At 45.8% G+C, this 17,598-nt stretch overlaps 1 protein-coding gene across 1 annotated transcript in view; it reads right to left on the bottom strand.

The window, feature by feature from the left end:
• SOAT1 (sterol O-acyltransferase 1) overlaps positions 1 to 3,944 on the bottom strand; it is a 30,965-nt gene extending 27,021 nt beyond the window's left edge. Inside the window, exons 1-2 of the mRNA XM_082312565.1 lie at positions 3,854 to 3,944; positions 295 to 428 (exon numbers count right to left, since the gene is read on the bottom strand). Of these exons, the coding sequence (XP_082168691.1) occupies positions 295 to 418 (124 nt within the window). The 5' untranslated portion in view covers positions 419 to 428; positions 3,854 to 3,944. The remainder of the gene's footprint in view (positions 1 to 294; positions 429 to 3,853) is intronic.
• Positions 3,945 to 17,598: the final 13,654 nt, after the last annotated feature.

Raw genomic sequence — 17,598 nt, forward strand, 5'->3', positions numbered from 1 at the left:
TCCTCCTCATCACACACATTTCTCCTGTGACAATTAACCACTTTCTTTACTCTAGGTCCCTGTAAGCACTGCAGTACACAGCCCCTGAGGGAAAGTTCTGCAGGTCAGCTCTCCAAACAACCTAAACCTGCTGAAGAAGTGCAGCTGGTACACAGAAAGCTCCACCTTGGCAGTCCTTCTATGAGCAGAAAAACTGAAATAGAAGAGCAAAGAGGCAAGAGCCATGAGCTAGAAAGGACACCTTAGAGGAGATCACATGCCAGAGATGCAACTAATCCCGAGCAAGAGTCTCACCATTGCTTGAGTTTTGAAATGACCTCTCGCTCTCAGGTCTCCTCTGTTTTTCTTCATTCTCAGGGGTCTTGCAGGTTGTAGTGGAGCCAGACTGGCGTTTTCTTACACAGTCTTCGCCTGCCATTGTTGCCTAGCTAGACCAGAAAAGGATAGCAGGTAATTAATGACAAAAAATCATTTATTCTTTACATGTTCAAGAACAAATTTACATAGACATCTTTACACCAAAGTTAGACTTTTTTTTCCCCTCTGTTGTTAATTCAAAGTAAGGGTAAGGGAAATTAAGCGCACACTTGTATTAGTCATTTACTGTGGCTCACACTTCCTCTCCCGTACTACAAGCAGTGAAGGAACAAAGTAACCAAGCAAGTTCCCCCACCACTACCAAAATATCTCCCCACAGCTCCCTCCTTTCCCTACAGACCTTCTAAGTATTTACAACGACTTAAGCCTTTGTGAAATCTTTAAAAGGCCAAAAAGCCCTTGCAAATGCTTTCCGACAGTCAGTTGGACAGCAAAATTTGTCTTCTGAGAGATCTGGCAGGTTTGCTTTGCAGAATCACCCACATTATTTTGCCTGAGCCAAGCCCCTTCCTGTTAAGTTTTCAGTGCTTACTGAAAGAGCAGCTTCCTCAATAGATCCTTGTACTCTGCCTGGCCAGACAACAGTTGCATTGCAAACCATGGAAAAAACAGGAGGAGAGAATCAGGTTTGAACTACGCCAGATCCAATGACAAAGGTCACTGCTGGGGACAGAGCGGCTAGTAGGGAACAGCTGAAGCACCACAGCTAGGCTGAAAACAGAAAGTTCTCAATAAAAGGAGGGGAAGGGGATTCTAATTTGGTCACGAGGCAATGTTCCAACACACTCTCCATAAAATTTAGCTCAAGAAGCTCTCAGAGATGTAGCTATAACCAGGGACAATTTTCAGAACTGGACTTCAAGAAAAAAAACCACACATGCATGTATGTAACCACATTTTCAAACTGACACCTCTCCTTTTTGATCTTTTTTTTTTTTCACCTTGGCACAAACTTTTAAATAGACATGTGTTTTATTGCTAGTGAACAGAATTCACGCACCAGCACAGATGAGCTGTTAGACACAGGCAAGGAAAATTCACATACTTGCAGAAAAGTTAAGAAGGCAGAACATAATTATTTATGGATGGATTTCCTCAGAATACTGAGGCTGGCACTTCTGCAAAAGGGAAATAAGACTTATGATCAGACGTTTTCAGGACTCAGCTTCCTGTGTTTGTCGCTCTTCTAGAAGAGTCTCCCATTCTTGTTTCAGGCATCACAGCATATAGGGGGAAAAAAGAAATAAACAACCCTTTTGCAACACCAAACAACAAATCGCTAATTCAGTCACCAACACCATGTCGTGCAGCACTGCCTCTCTTAGCTCCCTCTGTCTCAAGAGATCACAGCCAGGTCTACAAGCTATAAAACAAAGACCATAAAAATGATAAGCTTCCCAGGTGGCTTTGCACAACATCTGATAGCTCACACTATCATCGTTTACATAATGCAAAAAGCATTCACATGAAGAACAGAAAGAACCAGGCAAGAATATGGTAAATCTTCCTACAGTAACTATGCTCACTGGCACAGAAAGGTATCTAGCAGGTCATATCCACTTCCGCCAGCTCTGTACACAGTTTCTGCTGTAACCCCCCTGAATACCCCTCTCGCCTTTAAACACAAATCAGTCACCATCATGATGACATTAGTGTTTCCACCCCCCAGGTTTCCCACATGGTTTCCAGTCCAGACGTGGTGAGATGATGAAAGCATGAGAGCAAAGGATCATTTTGCCCACCTGCGGCTTATAACCAGGTGGAGATCCTGGACAGGCAAACATTTCAATCTTTCTGCTCTTACACAAGACAGATGCCCAAAACCCTATCAAAGGATAAGAATGGATCGCTCTGATCACACAATAGGGTCTACAGAGCAATGGAGGGGGAAAATCAAGCTGCCATATGAATTCATGCACTAACAAGTCACTCCCTGTGCCACTAGCAAGCCTCTCCACTGCCTTCTGATCCAAGTTAAGCCATTCTTGTGAGCCACATCTGTCCTTAAAGGTGCAGGTTTTCCAGATCTAACAGAGGACCACAAGTTTAATTCTTTTCTCAGTACACTTTTCAACTTCTTCAAGAGGTGAAGGTGGCACTGCTTCCTCTGCAGTCCAGAGTGGTTAGAGTATCTGACTGAAAGGCTAACAGAAAGCAGTTGAAGAGTTGCAGGATGGGGGAAGGAAAAATCATGTGTGGGAGGAAAAAAAAAGTTAATTAACTTACAGAGTTATTGAATTCAGATAGGCTAAGTGATCACAACAAAGCCTTTTTCACACGAAGCAATAACTGCGCTAGGGGAAATCTATTAAAACAAACGTTTTCCTAGTCTAGTTTCCATATGACAAGAGGTATAACATTACAGTACCCAAGCAACTATCAGCACATCAGTGCTTAAAGAGGGCATCAAACCTTCCCTCTAATCTCTGCTAGAACTAAATCAGTCACAACACAATGCCAGGATAACTCCAAAATGTTCACCACCCCCTTCACAAAAGGAAATTGCTCCTCACAATTAATAAACAGTCCCTCCATCCACCCCACTCTGCACACTTGCAGGACACCTAGCACCACAAATGCATCCCATTATGAGATTTCCCAGCAGACACTCCCTGATTTTATAGGCATGACTGCGTTATGGTACTCGTAAAAGGTCTCAGAAACCTTGAGTTACTCCATCCTTTCTTTCGAAACCTTGGTAATTATAAGCATGCCTTAGGAGAAAAAACAACACCCTATAGGAAATACATCTTTGCATTTCAAAAGGCTTGGTAGCGCAGTGAGGGCACATCTTCTATCTCCAATACCGCTTACGCTAAATAATATTATCCCAAAGACCTTTCAGATCTCCCAGGTTTTCCTTCGGCCCTTGGGCATAACACCAGCTAGCAGAGCCGGTGCGCTACATCCCCGGTATCAGCAGAGCTCTTCACGAACTAGGCAGCTACCAAAACAAAGTTAAGGTCATTCCACAGCTCACCCGCAACGCGCAAAACACTCAGCAGCAGGAGGAAAAAAAAAAAAGAACAAAAACACAAATCCGAAACCTGCAGATAACAACGGAAGCTGCTTAAAGCACTGCCGAGGCTCCGAGCACGCCCCAGACCATAAAGTCAGCTCCCCTCTCCACCAACTCCCTGGAAACAAGCGCGGAAGTGCTATGCGGTGGTGCCCGCTGCCAGCAACAAGACCCACCCCCCAACTCTCCCCCAAGCCCCAGCCCTGAGGGCGCCCGGCGGCCTGCGGAGCGCTGCCCCCTCGCCCGAGCCGCAGGGCCCTGCGAAAGGGCTCCGGGCACAGCTCCCCGCCTCAGCAGCACGGCGCCGGGGGGACGCCGGCGCCGCTGGGAGCGGGCCGGGCCTAAAGCCGCCGGCGGCGGCGGGACGGAGCAGAGCGGAGCCGGCCGGGCCGGGCCGGGCCGGGCCGGGCCGGGCCGGGGGAAGGAAGGGCCGCCCTCACCCCGCGGGAGCCTCACCTCAGGGCGACCCAGCCGCTGCCTCCGCGCGCGCCGGCTCCCCGCGACCGCTTCCCGCCTCCTCCGCGCGCCCGCGCGCCAGGGCCTGTTCCCGGGGCTCGCGCACGTCACCGCGCGCAGGGGGAGGGGGGAGCGGCGCCGCCGCCGCCCATTGGCTGGGAGGCGTTCCGCGGGGGAGGGGGCGGGGGCGCGCGGCGCGGGGGCGGTGGGAAGCCGGGTGGGAGGCGGCACGTGAGGCGCACGTGGGGCGCGCGCGCCCCCCTTCGCCCCCCTCCCCCCCGCCCCCGACAGTTTCCCGCCTTTCCCCCGCGTCCCCCCCCCCCCCGCCTTTCCTGTCAGGCGTCGTGGCGGGAGGGGGCCGCTCGCCGCCGCCTCCTCCCGGTCCTCCTGCGGCGGACGGTAAAGCGGAGGGAGAGGTGCGCCTCCCCCGCGGGGACGCGGGACGGCCGTGACCGCCCAGCCCAAGGTCCTGAGCGGGCTCAGCCGGCAGCCACGGGCAGGCCTGCCCTCGCCATGGGGACCCCCCTTCCTCCCCACCCCCTCCAACTCCCGGCACAAGGAAAACTTATTTCAAGGAACCGGGAGGACGCAGAAGTCAAGGCTGGGAGGCCCGGAGGACCCGGCGGCTTTATCTGTCCTCGTCCTTGGGACGGAACGCAGGGTGGCTCCACCAGCGCTTGCTGCGGCACCTGGGGTTCGGCACAAAGGCGCGTCCTCCCCAGGGAGGTTCTTCCAAACGGCTTTACGGGAGCGAGGGCAAGTATTTTTACAGGGAAGTAAAAATGGAGAGCCTGCTGACTTGAGTAGCACCCCCTGCCTCCCAAGAAGTGGGGGGTTTGTGGCAAGGGGGTCTTCACCCCCACAAGTTTTGCCCTGGGGAGCGTGAGCTGCAGCTCACCGGTAAGGGGGGGAGCCGAGAAGGGAGCCTGGCTGCAGAGGTCTCGTTCCAGCCGCAGCCTGTACTCCAGAGGGTCAAAAACTGAGTGAAAGGCTGGGGTTTGCACCCTCGCTTTCTCTCTGTCCCCAGGCGGACACAGGCTCGTGACAGGCGGTGAATCACAGGAACACGTCACCAGCAAACAAACTCCAGTAACCTCTCAGTGGCTGCATTTCACTGCGTAAATGGGAAAGTTTTCCCAAAGTCAGGAGAACTAAGCCACTAATTTCCTACGGGCAAGTACATGTCTTTACTTCTCCTCACGACTTCAGGGCTGTGCTATGCGTGATATATACCCAGGTGCACCTTGAAAGGTTGTCCCAAACCAAGGTACAAAGCTACGATGAGGTATTAAAACATTTCTATCGCATTGCACCTTATCAGACTGGTTAATAAAACATATTTATTTTAGCCGACATGCACCCAAGACACACTCTTTTAAATGTGTAACATTGCTGGAACTATTCAGAAGTTGTTTTAAATAATCTGTGGGGACTCAGAGCAGAGCCACTGAGTGAAAAAGTCTGAAACAGATTTAGTTTGCAATGTGTGTTCGCACTATTATCGCTTCACCCATCTTTCATCCTGCCTAATAGGAAAACTGTTGTAAAAGTTAAAAGAAGAAAATAAAAATCCTGTCATTGCTGAAATGCAAATAGCTGCATGGGTGATAGCACCAGGAATTTTCACATAACTTTGCCCTTGTTCTTAAGAAGTCGATTTTAACACAATGCTGCTTAGAGATACTTTCCAGTCAGGCTATTGACGATCACTGGTGCCCTCGTGCTGAAAATGCTGTGCTGGCTATTTACACTGAAGTGCCTTGTGGTGCCAGCACTGGCTGGGTGAGCAAGTGGAAAAGCAAAAAAAAAAACCAAACAAACCCACCTTCCAAAAGTTTCCTAAACGTCAATAAATGGTTGATGAAACTGTTTCGTCAAATTAGTAAAACCCTATCTCTGGATGGTAGGAAATGAGATACCTTTAACATAAAAAAGTGCATGTAGCCTTCAGAGCTAGTCGGTTTGCTTTTCTTATTTTGCCTTAAAGAGGCGGTGGCTAGGTGCCACCAGATTTTATTAGCACCTCTTGACAAATCTCCCAGGCCAAAGCAGTGCAGCGGGACGGGCACTTAGCTCCCTCCCTGGTCTCTCAGGTTTCCCTAGCAGAGCTGTCTCACGGCCTACCTTCCCTTCTGTTTAGAGGCTGTTTACCTGCAGCTCACTGAGGGTGAAAAGCAAAGCGGCCGCTCTTGTTACCTTTCTTCCATTTCTTTACACAAGACATTGGAAGAAGCCATGTCCCCCTCTGCTACCTGCCACTCACGCCCATCATCTGCTGTTGTCTTCGCCGGTCCAAATTGCTGCACTATTTCCCCAGCTACGTTATTTACTCTGTCACCACGGTGCTTGCAATCTTGATTTTCTAGAGTGTTTTACATTAACCCCACGGACTGCATTGCTCAATGATTGCCTAACCACAACCGTTCCTGAGCACTCCTGTCTGAATCACTGCGCGGTCGTTCCCATTTATTGGCATAGGAACCTGCGGCCCTGACACCCAAACCTTTGGCTTCGGCTTCGCTTCCTCTCACCTACCCGGTGCCAGGCAGCAACTTGAGTTCTGCAGCACTGCTTGTTTCCCCCTTTACTTTTTCTTTCTTTCTGTGTTTCCCCTGCCCCAGGCAGCCTGCACAACAACTTACAGACCTCACAGGCACATTATGTACCGTCACTTTGACTGCGGACTGCAGACATGCTTGATGCGGCGGTTGCTGGCTGCGCCTGCCTTACGCCCATCAGCTCGGAGGGAGCGTAAAGAAAAGCCTTTGCTGTTAACAGAGAGGCGCTGCCCAGGGTGGATGGATACAGCCGCACGATGGCTGGTGGGGTCTGCGCAGCCCGGGGGCGGCACTGGGGAGGCAGCAGCCTGGCCTGTACTGGCCAGCGTTACGGGGTACTGGCCGGCGTTATGGGGTACTGGCCAGTGTTATGGAGAGGTGGGGATGGCAGGGGAGGCGAGGCAGAGGGTTGAGGCTTTCACAACTCCTCTATAAAACCTGTGCCTGGTCCTGTTCCTTCCTGTTGTTTTTGGCACTGTTGCAAAATAGATGTGATTAACGTTGCCTACTTTTAATTCTGTGTAACTCTAATTTATTTTCTGTTTCAAGACTTTTGGTGTCAGTCAGCCCAGGGAGTAAGTAGCTGTGGCTGTTTCTGATGCTTGCATTTATGGACCAGAATGATTAATTCCTTTAAAACTTCTATCTGGGCTTTAAAGTCACTCACCCGAGAGCCTCAATACTTTCACATATTTCAGTAAAGTCTAGTATGTCCTATAAGCTGTTTAAAAGTATGGTTTATAATTTCCCAATACGTATGCACAATAGCAACAGCCTAATGTATAAATGAATGAGCTCCCTCAAGTGGTTAAAAATATTGTTACGTTTCACTTGAACGTTTTCCTTAAAAAAAAAAAAATAACAAAATGACAGTAACATTAGATCTATAATGTAAAGCCAATTATAAATGTAGCAATGAAATAGCTTCCATTTTTGCAGAACCAGAAAAAATGGTGTGGATGTAAGACTGAGGCCAAAACTCAGTCAGGCAAGTGCTGCAGTTAAAAAAAAGAAATTAAGAAACTGTAGAGGACTTCAGCCTGATCTGATAATGCATGACTGAATTTTGGCAGGAAAACCGAAAAATAGCTCCAGCAGATATCACATTGTTGAGGATGCCTGAAGTGTTTATAAATCATAAAGATTGCTTTTTACAATCTCTGGTTCAAGTTTTCTCAGTTCCTGCTATCATCATATCAAGATTTTGCGTGTAATTACCCGTGCTCTTCTTTACTTTGTATGAGGCATAGAGTTTTCAAAATATTTGGTGAAAGAGATTCGGATCAGCAAACTTCAGAAGACAGACAGAAGCAGCAGGAATTACACTCAGACTTCAGCGAGCAATTCCTCACGCAGTTACTTTCCAAGCAATGAAGTTGCTGGTTTTGCTTGCAGATGAAACAGTCGGAAAGAAACAAATCATATCTCTCTCGGCAGAGGGCAGCGGTATCCTTACTCAAACATCACATCACTTTTTGCTACTGAACTGAAATCATCCTTTAAAAAAAAAAGTGAAGCCCTACTGCCAGCCAGCAGGTTGCTGGCTTCCTCTCCAAGCTCAGAAATTCAAGTGTTGAGCTTCTTGCCACGACCAAGCAGGAGGTGCCACAGCCAACTCAACTGCTGTGACTCCATTGCTGAAAAGGGAAACTTGCATTATTTTTTGAGGAGCAAATAAGTTGGCCTTTCCTGACCATTTTGAAGTAATAGAATGAATCTTGCCAGCTGGGCTGGTGTAATAGTTGGGGGTTTGTTTGTTTAAATGGAGGAGGTTATTTCTTCAGCATATTTAAAAAAGGAAAAGATCCTTCTAATCTGGCTAAACACCAAACCAGGAAAGGTATTGAATCTGTATAGGTATAACTGCTGTCTAACCCTGCTAAGCTGAACTGTGTTTTCTGAAACTGTTCTTTACCCTCTGCGACATTCTGGCTTTCTCTTTCTGTTAGGCTCAGAAAGAATTTCACCTGGGTCCCAATCACATTATATATTATCATTCTCCTTGTGACACCAGCTCAAACCAATCTCAGATTTATTTTGCAGCGTATTCTGCTGCTTATTAAAATTGCATGAAAATATTGAACTGCCTCAATGAGAGGGTCTCTGAAGTTGTTTCAGCAGGAACACACAGCATTAAATGTGCAGTCAGCCCTGGAGGAGTGACTTCAGAGAGATTAGTTCCAGAACGAACAGGCCCAGTTACTAGTATTGGCTCTCCTGCTTAGAAGGGCTTTCTAAATATTTTTGTGGAAACGCAGCACTGAACTTGGCCAGCGTCTCCTTCCCGTTCCTGCAGTAGCAACTGTACTTGTTCCTTGTGACTCCACAGATTGCCAGCTGTGTTACACAGCTGGGACCCTTCCTTGTGAAGGTAAGACACAGCAGGTGGAAGAGTAGATATTTTACACATAGTTTAATGACTGCTTACTACTCTGTAGTAGTAATCTCTTCTTCTCCGTATTTCAGAAAAATGTGCATCCTTTCTCTTTTTCCTAAGTAAATACAAAATAGTTTGCTATTGCTGTCTCCATAGCTGCTAAGGTACTCAGGTGGAGAAAGCAGTGTAAGCCAGTGTTTTCTACCATTTCATTGCCTCCCATTTATTTGTTACGGTATAAATGCGCTGACTGCTGATGGACATGGAAGAGAATTAGTGTTTATGGAATGACTGGTTCAGGATGATTCCCAAGACAGTTGTTTGCAGGTAATCATACAGTCCTACGTATTCTGTACTTTGCAAAGTGCAGGCTATGGGGACTAATAACTTCATGTGCAGTAATTAATCTTTTCACTTTTCTAATGTGGGAGATTTCCATGGCCTTCTCCACTCCGCAGCGGTAGAAACAGAAGCATGTTCTTAGAAAGCAGGGCTTTCATACATGACCTGTAATATATATATATATATATATATATATATATTAATCTTTTAGACTGTCTTCAAAAATGTCATTATGAGGCTATGGGAAAGGCATTGGACTTGAAAGGTGTGGGGAATAAAACATTGAGGTGCTATGGTGAGAACAGATCAGCCTCTTTGAAGGAGTATGAGATCCTTAGGGTCATCAAGGAGAGGTCTTACAGAGAAATGTCACGTAGGTAGCCAGTGTGCTTGCAAGGCACATGGGGAACATCCATGCACACAGGAGCATCAAAATGGCAGCTAGAATCATAATGCCAAAAGTGGTTGATCTTTGTAATGAAAGACCCCAAAAGATACGAGGACATGGGGAAAAATAATCCCCATCAAAACCAGTACATATTTCTCAGAGGAGAACAAACATCTTCATAAAGCCATGGAAGATTGATTCTCCGTTGTAAGCTAAGAAAGAAAACATGTTTTCAGCTTTCAGTGTTGGGCATTTCCTCTTTTCCACCTTGTTTTAATCTCTGCAAAGACAGATGACATCTACTGAAAGCAGTCCCAAGCAGGAGACATTTCTAAATCTGCCGAGGCAGCTCTTTGGCTGTTTCCATGGCAATGAGGCAGCGCGTCCTGCTGCTCTCCCTTCTGCGAGAGCCTTTCCCAAACTTGATACGGACCGACAACGCCATGCGTTTGTAGCTCCCCTGCCAAAAACGTCCCTCTTCTCTGCTCAAGGCCATTCCCATCTGTTCCTTTCTGCTTCTCCCTGATTTTGGAAACACCTGGCTAGAGAGGGAATCCATCCATGTGTTCGCTTCTCTGCCGCAATGATTCAGGCCAAGGAGGGACTGCTGCTGGTTATACAAGTTGAGAGACTGGAGAGGGCAGCGGCTTCCAACCTTCCTGCCTTGGAGAGAAGTTTTGGGTAATGGTAAGGGAGAACACTGTAGGGGCCAGGAGCATAAACAAAGCAGAAAGAAAGAAAATCCAGATTTCTGTCTAGTCTCCCAAAAGAATCAGACTGAAACTTGGCACCTCTGGCCATAGCAACAAGTAGAGCAGTAAAGAATGTACAGACGTGGTACAATGCAGTGCTTATTGCAGGAGATGACAAGCGTGAAGGAACACTTCCAAAACCCTGAATTCAGATAGATCTATGTCACAGCTGAGTCTCTGGCAGCTCTCAACAGCATTTCACTGAAAGTGAAAAAAATAAAAGTCAGAGTTACAAAGCTGAAAGAGGAGCTTTTGCTATCAGCTGAGGACTAGTAAAAATGGGAGGCTATAATGGAACTACACTGGGAGGTGAAGCAATCTGCAGGGTTTGCTGCAGTTGATCTCCATGGGGCTGAGCTGGTGTGGTTACAAAAACATCTTTGTGCTCAGCACTATTCCGTTGTTGGCCTAGTGCCTTGAGGCTTACATGCTTTGGAAATATGGATGAGGAGATGAAAACTTGAGCTTGTTTAAAGGATTTAAATCTGAAGATGGCAGGCCCAGGAGAGGGATTCTGAGTTCAGGCATGTAGGTCATGCAAGAGAGGTCTTGTCTTCACTAGCAAGTTAATATGAAATATAGTAAAAGTGTTCCTGTTAGTTCAACCCTTGCCCCCACAAAAAAAATTCCCTCATTGCATAAAGTGGCTGGAGAAACACAAATTGACAAACCAACCAGAGAACAGGGTAAACCTCGAGTGAATTCACTTCATCCTTTACCACTGCCATTTCTCTACAGTAGGGACCCACATTAGCACCATCAAAACAACAAGCAATGCTCACTCCACACAGTTTTTCCACTTGTGCTTTCCTCACCGTTTGCTCCCTTGCTTCCTATTCGTGAGCTTATTCACCCAGCTGCAAAAGGCTTCTAGTGCCCACAACAACAATCACCCATCTTCAGCGCAGAAGTCTATGTTTTGTTATTTTGAAATTGTGTCTAACAAGACCTCATTTTACTGTTGCCTGCTGATCAGACACCAAGTTATGGGAGAATCACTGGCGTGATGCTACCGCAGTCTATGATTTTAGGAGGAAGGATCCAGGCTGAAAACTTTCTGGTGACATTCCAAGTAAGCTGTCATGAGAAGAGAATCCAACGCGCAAGACCTCAGTGCTGGGGGAAAATCAGAGGGTTTCATCTACTCAGAGGAAAAGCGTAGAACTATAAATGCTAACTCAGTAACTCCCCAGGAATGAGCATGTGCCATGCTGAGATTGAATGCATCATTAGCAAATCCCTGAGGCCGGATCTCTATTTCAGACTGCGCAGTATAACAGCTCCAGGGAACATACAAACAGAGGATGCTGATAATTTCACAGTTTCTGCTTGCCTGTGAGGCAGAAAATAGAAGTGCTCTGAAGCTCTTTCCCGGGAACACAGAAGTAACGTTTTCCAGGGCCATCAAAAGCAGAGGAAGATAGGTGTGTTCTCTGCAAACTGGGAGAGAGAGAAACAGAATAATCTGCTGCCGTGGCTGCTAAAGGAGTCTCTCGGCTGGTCAGGCAAGCTTTGTGGACTGAAGCTATAGAACTGCTCCCTTGCAGAAAAGATGTTGGGGAGGGATGTGAAGTTGGCTCAGGTAGACGGAAATCTCAGAAGCATGTACAATCCACAGTGGATTCATGCCATATCAGCGTCTCCCCTAGCAGCACAGATTATTAATGTGCCTAGTATGTCTGCCCTTTATCACAAGCAACCCATGGGAAAAACTTCCAAGACAGATGACTCAAGGTAATTTTGTAGTGTGACTGCATCCTAAGAAAGAGTAGACAAAAAGGGAAAGGCAGACAGCCAGGCGGTCTCTAGCACGCTGAGGTCAAATTCCCCTTTCTGTCACTCTCGGGTATGAGAAAGTTGAGGATGACACAGAGAGGTAACAGACAGACTCCCGTGTCTGCTGGCAGAGACGGACAAGGCACCAGGCAGACTTAAACATACCCTCATGTGAGCACGACGATATAATCTCTGACTATCACAAAGAAGATGCCCGGGTTTCACTCCTAAATGTCTCAACTTCTCTGCATAGCTCGGATTGCACAATAAATGCCTCAGCTGTATGAAATGTGCTGTTGGCTCTGGGGAGGTATTATTTCAGGTTGGCTGCAGCTGGGAGTACGTAGCATGACTTCAGGCCTCATTAGATGCACACTTGACAAGTTTTCTGCACAAACATAAAGGGAAAAAGGTTTTCTTAAGAAAACAAGGCTTATACAGTTGTCCAATGTGTGTGGGAAAGGGAGTGTCTCTCTGTCTGCCCCAGCTGCCTTTTACCTCCCGGTAACTTTTGAACCTGTTCCCCAATTTTATGCAAATCAGACAGAGAGACAGAGGTTCCAGAAATATTCAGTTCCTACAAGTTTTGTGAAAAATTCAGCCTAATTAGAGGACAGAGTCTTAATTAATGCTCTGAATGGAGGAAACCTGCAGATGAATTCAACTTCTATTAGAATAAGGATTTAAGTTGGCAGGGATCACTGGAGCTCATCTACTCCAGCCTCCTGCTCAAAGCACAGCCGGCTTCACACTCAGATGAGGCTGCTCAGGGTCTCATTTTGAAAACCTCCGAGGTGTCAGAGAATCCACTGTGGACCTCAGCTTCACAAAACAAATGTATTGAGTGCAACTCCTTTGGCTCTGCTGATCAGGGAATTAATTTTCCCCTCTTTTAAAGAACGCTTAGAAGTGGCAGCCGATGGTAAAGCCTGCAACAATCCCCACACCAGGCAGTCCATAGGACTCTGCTTACGTTAAATACATTTAACCAGCAGCTAGTTACTTTATTTTGGCATTCTGTGGTAGTTAATGATTACAAGTACAAAGGTCAGACTCGGAGACACAAGGCTTTGTATATCTCATTGTTTGATTTACCAGAAGCTACAAGGGAAGGAGCGCTGCTCTGTGTGAGTGGGAACTACAGGCTACATATCCAGCCTGACAAGCTAATGAGAACAAGTCATTCATTAACAGAAGACTTGCTGCTAGGCAAACACACACAGCTGGTATGGGAGAAAAATTTGGATGTGAAATGAGACAGTGTAGTTGTTTTTTTATAAGACATTTCCTACTTCAGCAAGTTTACAGTCTAAATAAAGACCACACAAAACACATTAAGAGCCTGATCGGAGGAAGATTTGGGCTTATGTCTTTTCTGAAAGGTTTGGTAATGAGCAGAGAGGCAGAATTTGCAAAGAGAATGGAAATATTTGCATGTTTAACAGAAGGAACAAATTTTAAATTTAAGTGAGATTTGATTACAAATGTACATGCTGCTCTCTTGGGTACCAGTCTGTTCTCTGCACACACACATACATACGCATTCACGGAAACATCTTACAAAACCCCGATGCTTTCTCCTGCTTCAGTTGTACAATTAGATTTTTCTTTAGAGTAGTTTCACGCTACTGGGCATTTTTTAAAGAAATAACATTAAAGCTGGAAGCTGAAAAGCATGGATATTTAATACCATATAACTGTGTGAGGAAGGAACACAATATCATTTGAAAGATAAAGTAATCACTTACAATTCTCACATGATCAAATAAAAAAGCCTGCCAAGGAAGAATCTACCCGGACTTTGTAGAATGAAACAATAACAATATTTTAGACCAAACTTTGACTTTTAAAAGTAATTTAATTATTTAGGAACATTGCATAGAACATGGCACCGTTCATGGCCAGGGCACATGGGCATTTACCAAAGTGGTCCAGAGCAAGGCTGGATCCCTGCCATCCTAAATTTATAACACAGAGCGCCAGTCCTGCAAGAAGTTGTACCCTCAGGCTCCCTTACAAGATCAAAGACTAAATTCAGAAGTGTGCACAACTCAAAACAATACCGGGAGTGCAATCACAGAGAGATTATTGTAACGAGGGCAACTTTGGAAGACACCGTTTTCAGTATGATTTAGAAAAGGGAAGTGACGGTGCCGGGAACTCGCTGGCTGGCAAAGTATTCCGAGCATGAGCGACAGCGTGAGGAGGCAAGAAGATAGAGGCGAAGGAGGTAAAAGGGGAAACTAGCACATGAAGCAAAGAGCATGGAGAGGAAGCACTGCTAAGTCCAGAGTCTTAATGGTCTTTTCCAACCTAAATGATTCTATGATTCTAATTCCATCTTATTTTAGCTGCACGTCTTAGAAAAACAAGATAAGGATATATTTTTTCTGGCTAATGTAGCCTTTATTTTGTTTTGGAGTATCATCGTGGTTATTCTAATTCAAATACAGTACAGTAGTCATCAGAGGAATCGAAGACGGGATGAGGTTGGTCTCAGAGGCATTGATGGAGGTACCACAGTACAGCATTGTGCTCTGAAGCGTTTGCTATCCCTTATCTAAATGTCAGCTCTCTGGCTACAAACCTCTCGGGGAGAGAAAACAGAAAACACAGGAAGAAAAGCTTCCATCTGCAAACTAGAGAACCTCCTCACTGTCCAGTGAGCTAGTAAGATTTCAAATTAGGAACCAAAAAAATTAGGCTCCTAAACATGAATTAAGGCAACCCTGGAACTGTGGTGGTGAAACACTCCTATTGACCCACCTGCAGACGAATGCTTAAAAGCCTGAATCATCGCTAGCGCTGTGGAGGGACCTCATATTACCTCAGCAAATGTACTTTATCAGTGATTGCGCTATGCAAGCTGAGTACTAATTTGCAATTCCCAGCAGATGCAGAGACTTGTCATCATTTTTGTTTGGTAGAGGCAACATTTTCCACAGAAAAAGGCAAACAAACAACATTCTTAATGTTCTTATTGGCATACCCTTCCACAACCTTTTGTGCCTTAAACAGATGCTTGGGAAGGACAGTGCAGCTGTAGTACTTACAGAAATATATCAGACAGGAAAACAATTACTGAAGAAGTCCTATAATCTGCTTACTCCATGTCTGCCAACCTCTGACTTTACTCTGATGGAGGCTGTGAAAAGGTTATGGGTTATACCATGATGGGTATAGTTCTTGCAAAACCTCAGCATGGTTCATGTGTTGCTGGTTACAGTTAATAGATAGGTACACAAGGACCAGCCACACAGTTGTGATCCGTGAGGGTGGTTAGTTACACAGTACACCTAACACAAAAACACAGGACCAAATAAAAGAAGAACTGGGATGCCTGAGATGCTGTAGTGAGCTGGCTGTCTCTACACACAGACACACTCATCTTTCCTGCTACAACACCGTACACCCAGGCCCTTTCCTCCCTCTACACAAAGCCCTTGGTTTGCTTGCTCTCCTGGTAGGTGTCAATGTTTAGACTAGTAGCTGGCAGTGTCAGAGGGGCGGTGGAATGAGGATAATGTTGAAGCAGCATTGAAGAGATAACAAAAGGTTGGTTGCACTGAGGAAAGGGCTGAGTTGGGTGGTGGGATGCAGTGTTTGGGGGAGGGTGTGTGTGTGGAGTTTCTATTTTAGCTATGGTGGAAGAAAGAACAGTTACTAACAGAGGAAATTTAATCTGTCAAGGGCCGCATGTAAACCCTTCTGTGCTGTTGGGCAAAATCTGTTAGAAAACCATACTTTCTCAGAAAACTTTTATGTTCATAGACTCTCACTGAACAGGCATGAGAGTACCTCAAGCTATCTTGCATGCACCGTACATAAATTCTAACTTAAATCATAGTAATGATTCAAAATAACTTTTAAGACAACACTGAAACACTACCTATTGTGCCATGAAAGATCTGTGCAGACAGTACATTTTAAGAGCAGTCAATCAGAGATGAAAGGGTGAGTGCTTGTACATGCTGCACCAAGAAACCACATTCTCCTCTGAAATGGCTCAGCACTTACAAGCTTTCGATGTTTATTGCAGAGTTACTAACCTTGTGCCACGAAGTCTTTATCAGATTTCTAAATCTTTTTTTTTTTTTTTTTTTAATGCCTTTCCCCAGAACCTCTCCATTAAGGCTACGAGGTGGCTGCCTGGTTTTCACGCAGGTGAAGTCCGGGGTGTTACAGGGATGCCGAGCAGCAATGCCACGGGCCATCTAGTGGACATTACACAATGCCTTTGCAGACATCCCAGGGGAGTTACAGCTGTCCTGAGCTCCACAACTTGTTCTGGTGTTGCAATAAAAGCATAAAAATCCTGACATGTTATGCACACGTATCCCTTACTCTTGAGAACTCTCCAAATGCCTTGATCAGGCCTCTGTTGTTCCAGGCACTTAACTAATACCATCCGTGTCCTAAATACCAGCCAAATGTTTAAGACAAATCTGTTTCTCTGTGTAGCTTTGATACACAGAAGGTACATGAGCTGGAAGAAGAACAAAGATTACTCCTAGAATTAATTTTCAAGCCACTGATAGAGTACTGCTAGTTACTTTTTCCTAAGTTACAAAGAGAAACTGCCCAGTTGACTCAACACTTAGTTAGGCTCAGGAGTCTCCAATTTGTCCACAGGCTGCTTCTGGCACAGAACCCGTACTTCAGGCAGATGACAGTAGCACGCTCGTGACATGTAATGCTGAGCACGTAAGCCTGCTCAGCCAGCACTTATTTGATTGTGTGATTTTTGGAGCACACTGTGGATGTGGAGCAATGCATTGTCAGTGCTCAGAAAAAGCTTTAAGAAATGGATATACGGTGAATATTTAAAGTCAGTTCAGAAGTGATTCTAGAAATATCACATTTCTCGTCAGGCACATTACTATAACCTCAATGCTGCCTTTGTTCCTTGGTCCTTTTTATCCCTTACTCGAACAGCTCATGAGACGGCAGATTGACTGGAAGCCCAAAATCGCCAGGAGCACAGTAACTGTTACTGGTGCCTCATTAATGCACGGTGCCAGACCTCTTCAAAAGAAATTACCTTCTGAGAAACAACCTATTCCTGATACTACATGAGGCTGATAACATCACAGCTGATAATAATAGGTAGCATGGATACAGATTTTACCTCTTCAAAGCCCTTTGTAATCTTTGCATGGTTAATAACCATGACACTTTGTGGAGTAAATACTTATTAGCCCCCGTTTTAACAGTAAGGAACGGTGTGGCTCAGTGTCATTGGTGACTCAGTAGCACAGAGTTATTTTCAGTTTGGGGAGTTTCTTGTTTATATCCCCATTGCTCTTCTAGCAGGCACTCCAAAAGAGTGGTCACCAACCAGGGCTTGGCATCCCGTTTATATGATACCATATAAACAGTGTTGTTTGGAGGACTGAGTGGGGCACAGTCAGAGGGCAGGGCTTGTTCAGTATGCTGTCCACAACCAGGAATGGCCGGGGCACCGGTTTTGAGGCTTTTTTAATAGGGTATGGCATGATCTTAAAATAGTGTTACACAATAGCAAATGGTAACCATGCTGCAGCCCTCTTCCC

This window comes from Platalea leucorodia, assembly GCF_965183815.1.
Source record: "Platalea leucorodia genome assembly, chromosome: 5".
Lineage (NCBI taxonomy): Eukaryota > Metazoa > Chordata > Aves > Pelecaniformes > Threskiornithidae > Platalea > Platalea leucorodia.